General features: G+C 34.9%; 1 protein-coding gene across 5 annotated transcripts in view; it reads left to right on the top strand.

Moving 5' to 3' along the window:
* Positions 1-14,138, top strand: part of LOC128228324 (protein CEPU-1-like) — a 128,468-nt gene that overhangs the window by 101,535 nt on the left and 12,795 nt on the right. For all 5 annotated transcript variants that reach the window (XM_052939572.1, XM_052939573.1, XM_052939570.1 and 2 more), the window contains one exon: positions 10,019-10,149. In XM_052939572.1, coding sequence (XP_052795532.1) covers positions 10,019-10,149 — 131 coding nt within the window. The remainder of the gene's footprint in view (positions 1-10,018; positions 10,150-14,138) is intronic.

Below are 14,138 nucleotides of genomic sequence, written 5' to 3'. Positions count from 1 at the left end.
GCAAAATCGGTGTATTCATATCACGGCCTCTAAACGCCAGCTCCACCACTTTACGGTGGTGCAAAGAAAAAGAGCTGTCGACACTTCCGTGGTGGAGCTGTGCCCTATGTTTACATGAACAAACGAGAGTATGAATTATATTTTATTTGATAATTTAATTTAACGGACATATTTCGAAAATCGGAGAATGTGGTACTGTGTTAGAACACTTTTACTGTAGGCTGGTTACTATTTCGTTTCAATATTGTGCAAACTGTGGTGTCAGGAGCTTTTCTCCCGAATCGGACTTGTACATATTTGAGATCTGATTGCATAGCAAGTACATTTCGGTGCTTATACACCCCGTAGGAACATTCTCACGCATGCAAACATAACTGGTATGTATAGTACCTATGAACACAACAAAACTGATAAGCACTTCTTATGTGCACATAATGCACAAAAACTGTGCATATTTATAAAAGTGGTGGCGCTGTTGCCCTAGTGGTGGCGCTATCGAGTATGTTTTGCGCTTGAAGTAATATAAAAAGTAAACGCTTTGGGAATAAATACAACAGTTGCTGTGTTTATCATTCATTGACAATTATGCTGGTTACGCATACTACTTGCGGAAACAAAACTCTACGCGAACTACCCAAACCTTACTGAAAACTATTTCGAAAACAAATGGCTATGTGCTGTTAATTTTACCATATAACTATAAGTATCTATCATGTGTGTCCGGTTATGAGAGATCGACAGCTCTTTTTCTTTGCACCACCGTAAAGTGGTGGAGCTGGCGTTTAGAGGCCATGCATATGAACTTGCAGCATCACGTAACAACAAGATTTCGTCTAAACGCGATTGTTACTGGACTTATTATCAAAAAGTATCCTTGCTGTCTTCGGCGTTTTGGTTTCTTTCTGTTTATTAATCCTGTCAAAGAAATATACCTCCGGGTAATTAAATTTGATCTTAATTTCGTTGGAGGGAAATGTTTCCCTGGACAAAAACGTCTCCAATGAACTAGACTGATGATAACTATAAAAAAGGACGACGCATCCATTCTTGTTTTGAATAGGACAAATGATAGATATAGATATCACATAATAGATATCACATATATTGATATCACAGAATAGATATCAAAAATATAGATATCATATATATAGATATAACATATATAGATATCACATATATAGATATCACAGAATATATATATATCGCAGAATATATATATCACATATATAGATATCACATATATAGATATCACAGAATATATATATCACATATATAGATATCACAGATATAGATATCACATATATAGATATCACAGAATATATATATCACAGAATATATATATATCACAGATATAGATATCACATATATAGATATCACATATATAGATATCTCAGAATAGATATCACAGAATATAGATATCACAGAATATAGATATCACAGAATAAATATCACAGAATAAATATCACAGAAAAAGATAAGACATCAACAATTGGACAATTCGTTACAGTAATGGCGTCAAAGTGGCTGGCTGAAATGGCTGTAAGCATATTGGACGTATACTTTAAGACAGACATAATATCATTGAGGTTGTTTAAAAGCACAGAACTTTGTTGCATATGATTGTAGTATTATAGGGATATGATTGAACGAAAGTGCGTTTGTACTTTTAGCAAACTCATATTCATTTAATACAAATACTCAGAAATCTTGTTGATGACGTTTTTTGGAGGTTTGATTCGACCTTATTGTCATCACTTTGTTTGAAATGTTACTTCAGAAATATTTTCTGAGACAAATTATATTTTTACGGAGCATACATTGTTTAATCAACTTTTTTGTTCATTTACCGTCAACAGCAAAGTCACCGAATTGCCATAGCGTTCAATTTGCTTGAGACATTGCTAGACTAACTCGATAAGTCGCTCCACACACAGTTAATGTTATTGCCGTCACGTGAGCAATAACGTGCCCACGAAAACACTCCCTTTAACCATCGAAACCAGTTTGTGTACTTTTGAGAACAAAGTTATGAAATATTTATGAACTGTAATTTTCTCTTTTTGCTCAGTTCCTTATTGGTGAAATTTATAAATTGTCTCCAGGCATTCAAGTATAACATATATACTGTACATTATCCACTGTTTGCATATGCTGTGTACACTATCTACTGATTTCATATGCTGTGTACACTATCTACTGATTACATATGCTGTGTACACTATCTACTGATTTCATATGTTGTTTACACTATCTACTGATTACATATGCTGTGTACACTATCTACTGATTACATATGCGGTGTACACTATCTACTGATTACATATGCTGTGTACACTATCTACTGATTACATATGCTGTGTACACTATCTACTGAATTCATATGCTGTGTACACTATCTACTGATTACATATGCTGTGTACACTATCTACTGATTACATATGCTGTGTAAACTATCTACTGATTACATATGCTGTGTACACTATCTTCTGATTACATATGCTGTGTACACTATCTACTGATTACATATGCTGTGTACACTATCTACTGATTACATATGCTGTGTACACTATCTACTGATTACATATGCTGTGTACACTATCTACTGATTACATATGCTGTGTACACTATCTACTGATTACATATGCTGTGTACACTATCTACTGAAAGCATATGCTGTGTACACTATCTACTGATTGCATATGTTGTGTACACTATCTACTGATAACATATCCTGTGTACACTATCTACTGATAACATATGCTGTGTACACTATCTACTGATTACATATGATGTGTACACTATCTACTGATTACATACGCTGTGTACACTATCTACTGATTACATATGCTGTGTACACTATCTACTGATTACATATGCTGTGTACACTATGTTCTGGTTGCTTTTCTATTTTTTTACAGTACCAACTACTTCAAAAATCATTTATGTTGGGACAGTCGTAATTGAAAAAAATCATTCTATCACGGGTTTCGGTTTTTAATCCACAGATAGTACAATCCTGAACACCTAGGACATTTTCCATCGAAAACAAACTCAAATGTGTATGGACGGTTTACCATATTGGAATTCTTTATATCTAATACGCGGCAAGTAGATCGCGCAGTGATTTCAATTTATTAGTTAAACCTAAGAACTTAAATCTTGGGAACCTTAATCATTTATGCAATAATACACTTCACTGGCAATCAATTTGAACCTAGTAATTCAAACTCACGGCCAATTAATTAATAATATTATTCATCCCTTGACGAACTACTTCCACTGATATACCGACATACAACCGAGGCTGTTTTCTATGGAAAATGGCCGAGGTGTATCGAATGAAACAATTCAAGGCTCGGTGGTAAATATTGAAATGTATGCACGCCCTGATGAAATGGGTATCAAATCATAATGTCCTACCTGTGAACCTAACATTTACTTTTACTTGAAATTCCGAATGAACATTGGGCGTAAGCGACTTTTGCAATTATTGGAATGCAATCTAAACAAATTACGCTCAAGATGATCCGCGGCACTTGAAATTTCTACTGAGTGCTGTCTGGAAGTACTTTATGGACAAATTCTTATCATAGACACTTGAAAATAAGATATATGAACCACAATTTCAAACTTATTTGTTGGAATTTATCTGCTAAAATATACGTGTTACTATTGGAGTCTGCTGTTGTTGTACTTCACAAATTTTCTAACAACATACACTGGTTTGAGTACCAGTAAGACTTAAATAACCGTAAACTTTTGGTTGTTAAGAGTTTAAAATATACTACGGTATTTACTGATTTCTGTTTAAATTCTCTGGAATTGCACAACAGACCGAAAAAATAAGATAAAATTAATTATTCAACACATATGCAATATTATATTTGCAAGTTTAATTTTTTTTCCAATGATTGTAACAAATCAGCTCTGCAATTAGTTTTTGATTAATTAGGAGCATTTAAAAGTTCCGTATATGCACACAATAAATTATATATTTTTAAACTGTTATGTTACACATTTTCTGTACTATATATATCGCCATACAAATATTATTTACTGGGGGCTTGTGTTGATATGGCCGGCTGCTGACCAAGCCGCTTATCCTGTCTGGCACCTTACATTTAGGTTAGGAATCGGGAGTAAAGATGCTTATCTTGCTTATCAATGTGTTTCATATGTCCAATGGATTAGCCCTTAATTTAGAGAGAAAATAAACAAACACTGAACTTGTCTTTTTTGACTCTCCTTAAAAATATCTACTAGAAACAATATGCTACTTGTAATTGAAACCGTTTCATTTCCTCCGCGAGATATTAACAATTAGAGAGGAAAGACAAATAAGAAAACGTTTTCATAGTATCGACGTCTATAATATGTTTTGTGTAACAACTTATTTGCCTGAGCACGCTCGAATCCATTTTGTGGTAGAAATCCATTTCAGGGAAATAAGAGGGTACTGCTGGTGGAACTTGAACTTGATTATGATATGAATATGTTTTACGCACCACCAACGCATATACGTATAGACGTCGACGCATACTTATTATAAAATTAGTTTTCAGTTGAACACGGTTTTTACTACTGCAAATCTGTAAAACCAGAAACACCAATTACAGAATTCGATTGACTGTTTCTACCACAAAATAGATTCGAGCGTGCTCAGGCAAATGAGTTGCTTACACAAAACATATTATAGACGTCGATACTATGAAAACGTTTTCTTATTTTGGTTTGCCAAGCCCCATTGCCCTTGTTCGGACACACTTTGTGAATATGTGATTGAAATACTTTATTTTTGCTTTCTTTTCGAAACAACCAGTGTTGAAAATAATCACTAATATTAAAATCAATTATCAGAAGTATTTCAATCACATATTCACAAAGTGTGTCCGAACAAGGGCAATGGGGCTTTGCAGACCTTTCTGTAGCTTCATTTTCGTCTGTTATTAGCAGTGTCGCGGTTATAGAGATACACATTTTATTTGCAACTAATGTGACAATAATATTACACTCAAGACAACTGTCCCTACACAAAATACATATAAATGTAGCGTTATGGGTATTAATCACTTTGGGCTGTGTCAGTAGGGACATCTTAATGTGTAGCCACTTACATACACTGGCAGTGGCGTAGCTACATGTAGACATTAAAGGCAAAGTTTAAATAACCCAAACATGCAATAAAAACTAATAGATACTCAAACACTTTGAATATCTCAAAAGTTTGTTTTATGTTAACCAAAGCAAGTTTGGTGTTTATTCAAACTACGTGCAGGGTGTATTGCTTCATTTAATTGTAGTCATTACAAATATAATTAAGTATATATATAAAATGTGCATAAAAAGTCCTAAAACTCACAAAAAACTATCGAGACTACACGTTTTTATGCCCTAGCTACGCCCCTGACTGGTTATATTTGTATAAGATGCTGAATCGAACTAGATATTATTTGATAGTGTTTGTATTTTCCATATTAGACGTCATTCAAACAAAATACGTCGTCTTTTATACAAGTACGATGAAACAGATGTACGCAAATATTTGATTATTGTGATATGTTTTGTTAATGCACCTTTTTAAATAATATCGATTTACAATGCATTAGTCAAGGCTGTTCACATGGGCACATAACTGGCTTGCACAACGAGTGACGCTCCCTCGCATTAATCTTATGACAATAAACCACAACTGCTTTACCCAAAGGAGAAATTACTCTATTTCAAGAAAAAAGTTCTGGCAAGTCGAAAGAAAAACATTACGACCCAAGTTCGTGCATCTTTGATAAGATGATCGGAATTGATTGGCATGTCAATGCTTGTTATCCGTAACTGAAACAATGGAGCACAGATATAGGAGCTGATAAATATGACACGAACCAAGGATTGAACATATTTTTCTGAGAGGCGGGTTTTGCATAAGTGGAACGGGAAACAAAGTATGAATATGAAAAAAATCATCGTAAAAGAAAGACGTAGAACGGACGAGAAAGAATAAGAAAAACGCACATATAAAGTCAGACAAATAATAAGTATGCAGAATGAGGAGATACTTAAATGCTGGTTTATACATGTTCACAATATAGTTGAAACCCTATTGGTCACAGACGTTTTAAGACCATTTCTTGGCAGTGGTGTTTGATTAACACTTTCCCTAGTTTGGTTTGCAGTGTTTGCAATCAATTACGTTAATTGGCACAAGTAAACATTTCATATTCGACCACCATCTCCTGAACGTGATAAGACTGTAATGAGCAATAACCATTCCCACAGGCCATTCGTGTCAGTGTCTATTTTCAACTATGATCTTTGTCAATTACTTGATGACGGATGGAGGCCTGGCCATAAAATAACTGGGAACAGTAAAATGTATTGTATGTTTATATGTATGTATTAGTGCGGTAATATGCATATGCGCCGTTTTTTCAATACATTTATTATTCATATCGTAACTTTATAGAATGACTGGAGACCATGTATTATTTATTTAGTATATTATCCCATCAAATCCGCATTAATGTAAAACTAGTCGAACAGAGACAGGAATTGAATATACATTCATTTCCGAGGGATCGTACAATCATTAATCACGCTCGGTAGTGAGACATATTCCTGTGATTGGATGTTTGGAATAACCAATTTGTCTTTTTAAGACAAAGTAATTGTAGAGAATAGTTGGTGTTTATAAAAAGAATTCTGTACCATGCGAGTGCATGAATGTCAAGAATATTTGAATCAAGTTCAACGGGATGAGAACATGGAACCTCACTTTAAATAAGTATGTTCTCACATCAATAAACTACTTTTTGAAATAAATACCGTTCTTTGAATATGTTATACTCTCAATAGGAGTATTTACAGAACTTCCGGGGTTTAAAAATAATTGCGCAATAGTATTTATGTCTATTGTGTTTTGATTTATTTGTATACCGATAAAATTCCTTCTACCATGCACATGTGTCTTAAGTAAATATCCAAGTCAAATAAATATTGAACCCATTGAAATTTTATTATGCTCATATTTATTATTGTACACTTCTAATGAAATGAAACACACCTGTAAGCTATAGGATCTTTCAAGTCTTGCCAACTTATTGTTGATTTATTGTTGTAATTTCATTGGCCTGCCAGTCGGAGGACTTTGAGATGCGTTTTGAACTAACTATGGAATATTTCTGTACTCCGTGACTTTAAGACGTCACACTTTTTAGAGTGCACAGGAAATTAAAAACTAACTAAGATCATTAAAGACAAAGTTTCTCAATACATGATTAGAAACTTTATTTATCTCTACGTGGAAATTGAAAATAGTGAAGCTTAAAGTGCACGATACAATTTGCTTCTAATCAGAAGAAATAGTCCTTCCAGCAGACGTTTCGCAAAGAATTAAGAAGACATGAAATAATACTGCTGGTAGTCTGACGTCCCTAAAGTTGATTAGTATTAAATGACAGCAAACAACAAAGTTTGTGCTTATTTTTCCCTTGAGATTCATCGATATGAAGAAAATCAATAATAATTCCAGTAATAAATGGGTATTCCTTACAGCGTTGGCGGAAATATTCTTTAATCTTTCACAGGTCGTTACATGCAACAGCCTTGGCGTATCGTTTCCTGGTCATTAGCAGCGTGATACCGTCAGTCTATGTAAATTATACCGATAAAGTAAAACTATATACCAGATGATGCGTTTGTCATTTCAATCGCAATTGAATGATACTAGAAGATGAAGTCAAGTAGCAGAGCATTCATACCTTAGCATAGTGTAACATCAGAAGACCACTAACAAGAGACCATACAAGCGACAAATACACGTTTAACTTGTTATAATAATTTTACACGTTTTATAGAAGTATATCCGCCTCACCCCATGACACCCCCTTACCCCCTCACGTATTGTCAACACCGTTCAAGGAGATGTGTGTTGGTTTAGACCTGATCCGATAGTATTACCCCATATAATAGTATGCAACTACCTTTTTGTTTATATACAATGGTGAACCCCAGGCAATTGAAACCACTAGCTGTTATTCATATTTACCCAGCGCTCTGACACTTACCGTATACTTTATTTCAGCATCTTATACTGTATTAAGTCTAAAAAACGTCTTTTTAAAGCTGCACTCTCACAGATATACCGTTCTTACAACTTTTTTTTTGTCTTGGAAAGAGAAAGGTTTTGCGTAAATATCTGCAAACTAATGATAAAAGATTGGTGACAAAAGTTTAGATCGCAGATTTTCATATATCCGTTCGAATGTTTTATGGATTAAACCGTAACGGTTTAAGAAAAATACATAAAATATCTATTTTTGAACTTAATATATAAATATAAAAATCTGCGATCTAATTTTTGTCAGCAGTCTAATATAACTGGTTTCCATGCATTTTCGCAAAGATTGGCTCGGTCCAGGACAAAAAAAATAAAAAAAAAATGTCAAAACGTTCAATCTGTGAGAGTGCAGCTTTAAAATCTAAACACAGCACAAATAATTGTATAACTTGCAAAAAACAAATCTGAAATGATAAAAATATCTTCTGAAGATCGGCGAAAGAGTTCGGAATTTTTCAATTAGTGTAATTTAGGTCATCGATATGTTAGTGCCTTATCATTCATTGGAAAGTATGAGGAAATTACAACAGCCATTTTTACATCCTAAATGTGGCAAAACCTCGATGAACACGATGGTACTTGGCATTTATTGCAATGTTATTGCTCTCAATTAACGAAAGTGGATACTAGAAACAGTTTTGGTGAAATGTTTTATGCGCGCGTGCTTAAGATCGTATATAACTTTGCTATGTATGCCATGGGTTTCCATCAGTCCATGGAAAATATAATAACTGTATTTTGTTATTTACTACCTTGTTATGTTGATGGTAATTAAAATGCTTGATATATGAACATTGGCGACTGATTAGCGTGTTGTTGTTTTTAATTTTCTAATATCAATATAGCATCAGACGGAATGCCATTTTAGTTGCCTATTGAATGTGTTATATCCCGGCACCTTAATAAGCTTTTCCCCATGTAAACTCACCAAAGTCTCTCTGTTAGTATATAACTATTGAAATACCACCTGGGTCGGTTGTCGAGAGAGGAAATATAAAAAAACGTGTTTTGATACTTTATAGTCGAGTTCTTAGGGCGATTTTCTGTCATTAGAACCATCGATGCAGGGAACCGTTTTCCCCACTCGACGTTTTTCGTAAGATTTATAGCATAGAAAAGCAATGAGAGATCATATAAATCACAGAAATTAATGTGTACTACAATCGGAAGGCCGAAAATTCTTTTGCTGGGGGCGTGAGAAATTTGATCCTTCCGTCTCTAATTGGCTAGATAGCAGCATATCATATGTTGTAGATCAAACATTTTATATAAAAGACGAAGGAAATGACTCAAAGTGGCAGACAAACGAGAGCGGAATAATTGTTTCCAGAGTACTAACTAACACCATTTTCGCAACTCGATCGACACGTAGCACGATCGACACGTGGCAGTATTAAATTGAACAATCTGTTTTAAAAACATTAGTTTAGTTGTTACAATAAACAACTTAACGAATTAAAGACGACAAACGTTTACGAAACTCATGGTAGCGAAAATGAACTCCAATAGAGCAACTCACAATATCTTTTCGTAGGGATTATCTCTTAGTGGTAAGGTTACTGGTGTATATAGCATAGTCGCCTCTGACAAACTTTCCTTTGTGGCTGAAACAGACGTTGTGTCATTTCACTCTAAAATGTCAAACGTAATTATAAATAAACATAGTACAGTCTTAAGTGTATTTTATAATGGTTGGTCTATCGGTCTGTATGATTTATTAGCTTCTGAAATATAAGGTGTGGATAATGTCGGGGGGGGGGGGATAAACAGTGTCGCAATTTTCATTGTAGTCAATGAACAGTCTATCAGACCATTCATACTTTATTTAATTCTTATGCTTTTTCGCTCTTGGATGTACGTATTTATAAACATGGACATGCATATACATCTGTATTTTAATATTTTCAGTGTTGGGATCGAAGCACAAGACAGTTCCGTCCAGGCTGCCCTCATTCCGGGAGACGCAGTCCGACTACAGCTTCTCCGAAGGGGACTTGGCCGTCCTCTACTGCTCCGTGCACAACCTAGGAGCGAGAACGGTACGTAGATGGATAAACTTATATTTTAGAAGCTTGACATCAAATACAATGTGGAAAGAGAAGTGAAGGCAAAATGGCAAATAGTTACACATCCATAGACCAAAGTTAATGCAGATGCAATATCGCTTTTAAACAGTATTTGTAAAACTTGATCTAGTATCTTATATAGGACGTCAGAGTGGTTGTATCCAATTCTTCTGGGATGCAGTTGGCATTAAAACTCAGTACGGACGACTCTTACAAAGCGGTTTTCAGACATGGTGGTTATATTATGTTACAAGGTTCTTCAAACTTTAAATAAGGCTTTAAGAACAACATGAGCAACACATGTTGTAGATTGAGTATGGGTTTTGGTATGCCTGAATATATTGTGCTGCTTGAAATAGTTCACGTCGTATAACTCTGTTCACAACTCGACTAAACTATGGTGCATTTATAAATCTGCAAAGTTGATTAAAAAGCCACCGAATCGATTTATAACTGACATGTTGACACGTACAGTTGCTAATTTCTAACTATGTTAAGAACCTCCATTGTCACGCTTACCAATTAAAAAAAGGCAGAAATAAAGATATAGATAAAGAATATAGATAAAGTTTGCCCTAAGTGTCTTAAAAGCAATGTTTATACTATCGAAGACGAATTTTATTTGAGTACTTTTGCACTGCGTTCAACCAAAATAGAGGTTGTCTACTTGTCAAACTATATATAAATGCAAATATCCTTGTGTTAATGTATTCTCAATTTTTGCTTGTTCAGATAGTTTGATTAATAAGATCTGTGTAACTAAACAGTATTTAGCATTTTTGAATGTATCTTATTGTTTAATTTGTATTATGTAACATATAGCTTTTTTATTGTGATCTGCATTTTGGACTGGAATCGTTTACTGCAATACACCTTTGCTGTGTTGTGTATACAGGAACATACTTTTTATAAACGTCTTTAAACACAGTCAAGAAGTTAAGGTAGAAAAACGTTTATTTCTAAACAAGACATATATTTAGTAACTTAACAGAAGACACAAAACTTGAAGGTGACTAAAACGTTATATCGGGCTTTTTACCAACTTTATAGCAAAGGCAAGTCAAACAGCCAACTAGGCGCCACAGCAAAACAAGGAATAACAGTTTTTGCCATGTAAATGACAAACAAAAACTAACTAAATCCCAGTCAGTAACCATAATGTAGGCGCCAAACGGAATGTGCATGTACAGGTTGAAGTTTTTCTCTCGCAATTCGTAGATAATATCAAATGTTTGCTAGGCCTTATTATTGTGTTATTTTTTTAAACGTATTAATCATACAATAAAACCTACAGGAACAAGCACAGTAGAAAAACAAACAACACACACCCTGTTGAAAGGATCAAACCATACAGACACTTAACGAATGCCACAAAGAGTAAAAACAACTGTGACAACACGTGTTTGATATAGCTTATCAAAGCCTAGTGTCTGGGGTCTTCGAATGGGCAGTGAAAACAGGAATGCACTAAGTTTTAACTTTGGTCTTGTGTTGTTGGGGAAACCGGAGTGTCCGGAGGAAACCCACTTGTCCGACTTGGTGACCACAAACCAAACTCACATGCACCCAGGCCGGGAATTGAACACGGGGCGACTAGGTGAGAAGCGAGTGCACTAACCACTGCGCTTACGAATGAATCCAGACGGAGAAAGGCCTTAAAGATACGAAATACTCATACACAGACAACAATCAGACACTTCTCAAAACAGGCATAAGAGCGTGTCGATTTCTTTGAACACAACATTAAAAACCAGCACATACAACAAAACTCATACGTCCGTACTACACAACTTTGTTTTACGTAGTTAATGAAGGGAAATACATACTATACCTATACATTTTGTTTAGTCAATCACTATATAACTGCTTCAAAACAACCTAATGTAGTATGTAAACCGACGAAAGCAAGATCATGTTTTGTTTTGTATACGAATAAAGGCTGCATGCCCGTCTCTTCTAGTGACTGACACGATCTTTGTTTCTTCTATATTTATGTTGCCGATTGTTTTTTCATGTCATTTACGACTGGTAACACTTCGCTATCAAAGTGGCAAACGAAAGATTTTCCAGAAATATATTTGTTGTTTTTCGCTTACAAGTGTATTAAAGTTATGCCAAAAACCTGATCCAGAATAGAATATAGAATATTTCAAGATCCCAAAACATGACTCGAAAATGACAATGTCATTCAGAATACATTCCTCATCACAGGCAAATTTGCCAGTAAATGTCATAAACCCTCCACAACTACTAGTTTCAGGGCCCCTTTACAGTAATGTGATCGTCCAGATCTCAGTATTGTTGTCTGGATTCTTGCCTTCGGCTTTTCTATTACATAGAAGTTCATGTTACTCGCACATAATTGGATTTTACATTTATTTGATTACAACATTGATAACGCAGACACAATTCCACCATTGCCAAATGCACAATATTACTCGTTCGCTTTCAGGACCATGGTTATATGACCGAGTGGTTTTATTGCGTTTATAAGTGTGCTACATTTTTAAGGGAACCAATTTGAATGCTGAACTATCGTTCCCGGGAGAGAATGGAGACTAACGAGTTCTTAGTAGCCCGTATATCATTGTTACTCCATCAGCGGGAGGACAAAAAGGCGAAGCGGAACAATGCCCACATAAAACTTCATTGACGTAACATTATAAATGCTTTTTCAGCCGGCTGTTATTTATCCGGCGGATTGCACGAGCCTTAATAACTTTCCGGTCGGACATCTATTTCATGTGCTCTTGTCATTTTTCTTCGATACGTCTTATTGATAAAGTTCCCTTCTGATTCAATTGGGTTGTCCCGGGAATAGTTACTTATTGAAAATGTCTACTTTTTCGCAACCCATTTGCTTATTTGGGCATTTTCCGCCCACAAAAGGACTGGAAATCGAATTCAATATTCGGGTTTAAACATGGAAAAAATTTCCATGAAGAACCTTGTCTGTCAGTTCCAGCCTTTCGCTCTTACTTGTAAAACGTAATTTTATATTATCGATTAAAGTTGTATGTTCATGTTGCTATAATCGTAAACATTTCCAAACGTATGCAAAAACCTTTATCGTAAATCCTCTGAATAGGGACTTGCTGCATACAGATATTGAACGAAACATACAGCTTTGATAAATATTAACTGTCAAAATCAAACAGTTTCTTTGCGAATAGATTGCAGTAATATTCAGTATACGCACGATTCGTACTGCATGGTAGGACTTGCAATATAGTACAAAACAGTTACTACGCCCCAGCCCTCGCGATTGAAAGTATACAGAACTCTCGCATCGCGCTCGTTCTGTGTTATTTCTATAAATCAAGTAGTATTTGCAATATATATATATATATATATAATAAAACGATATAAAAAATGTATTTTACAGCTTAAAAAACTGTCAAACTGCCGTGAATAAGTTTTTGCCGGTGAAACCCTTAATAAATGTATAACTTCTAATGGTTCAATCCATGTAACGTGCCATGTAAATTACAAATACAGGAAAGGATTTGTATGACATGTAACAAGTTCACGCTTATGTTCTCAAAATTCTTCAGGAATGTATCATTTAAGCGTTTTCAAGTGTTCAATGAAAATCGTCCAAATTCTAAGACGTTCCATGATTTATTACAGCATTGCTGATTTTATTGCACAACATAGAGCAGTCGAAACCAAACTTAATGGGCAAACCGACAGACGGGGGCGCTTCGAATTGTGGTCATATTGTTTTCGACAGATGCAATTGATCTAACAAAAACGTGCCTGTCATAATAAAACAAACTATGCAAAAACAATTGTCTTTCTATAGAATGAAGAATTCATAACAACTGTAGAGCAATTAATACTTCATATGCAATCAAGACCAATTTTTAAGTCAATCAATTTTGATATGTGTTCTCTTGCAGATTTAAGGGAGGTTTAGGCACCCGACGCCCCATCCCATCCCGACATTGATTGTCCAAAGG

Source organism: Mya arenaria, chromosome 3 (genome assembly GCF_026914265.1).
Source record: "Mya arenaria isolate MELC-2E11 chromosome 3, ASM2691426v1".
NCBI lineage: Eukaryota > Metazoa > Mollusca > Bivalvia > Myida > Myidae > Mya > Mya arenaria.
The sequence above is the reverse complement of the archived record's forward strand: the minus strand, read 5'-3'. Positions and strand labels throughout refer to the sequence as shown.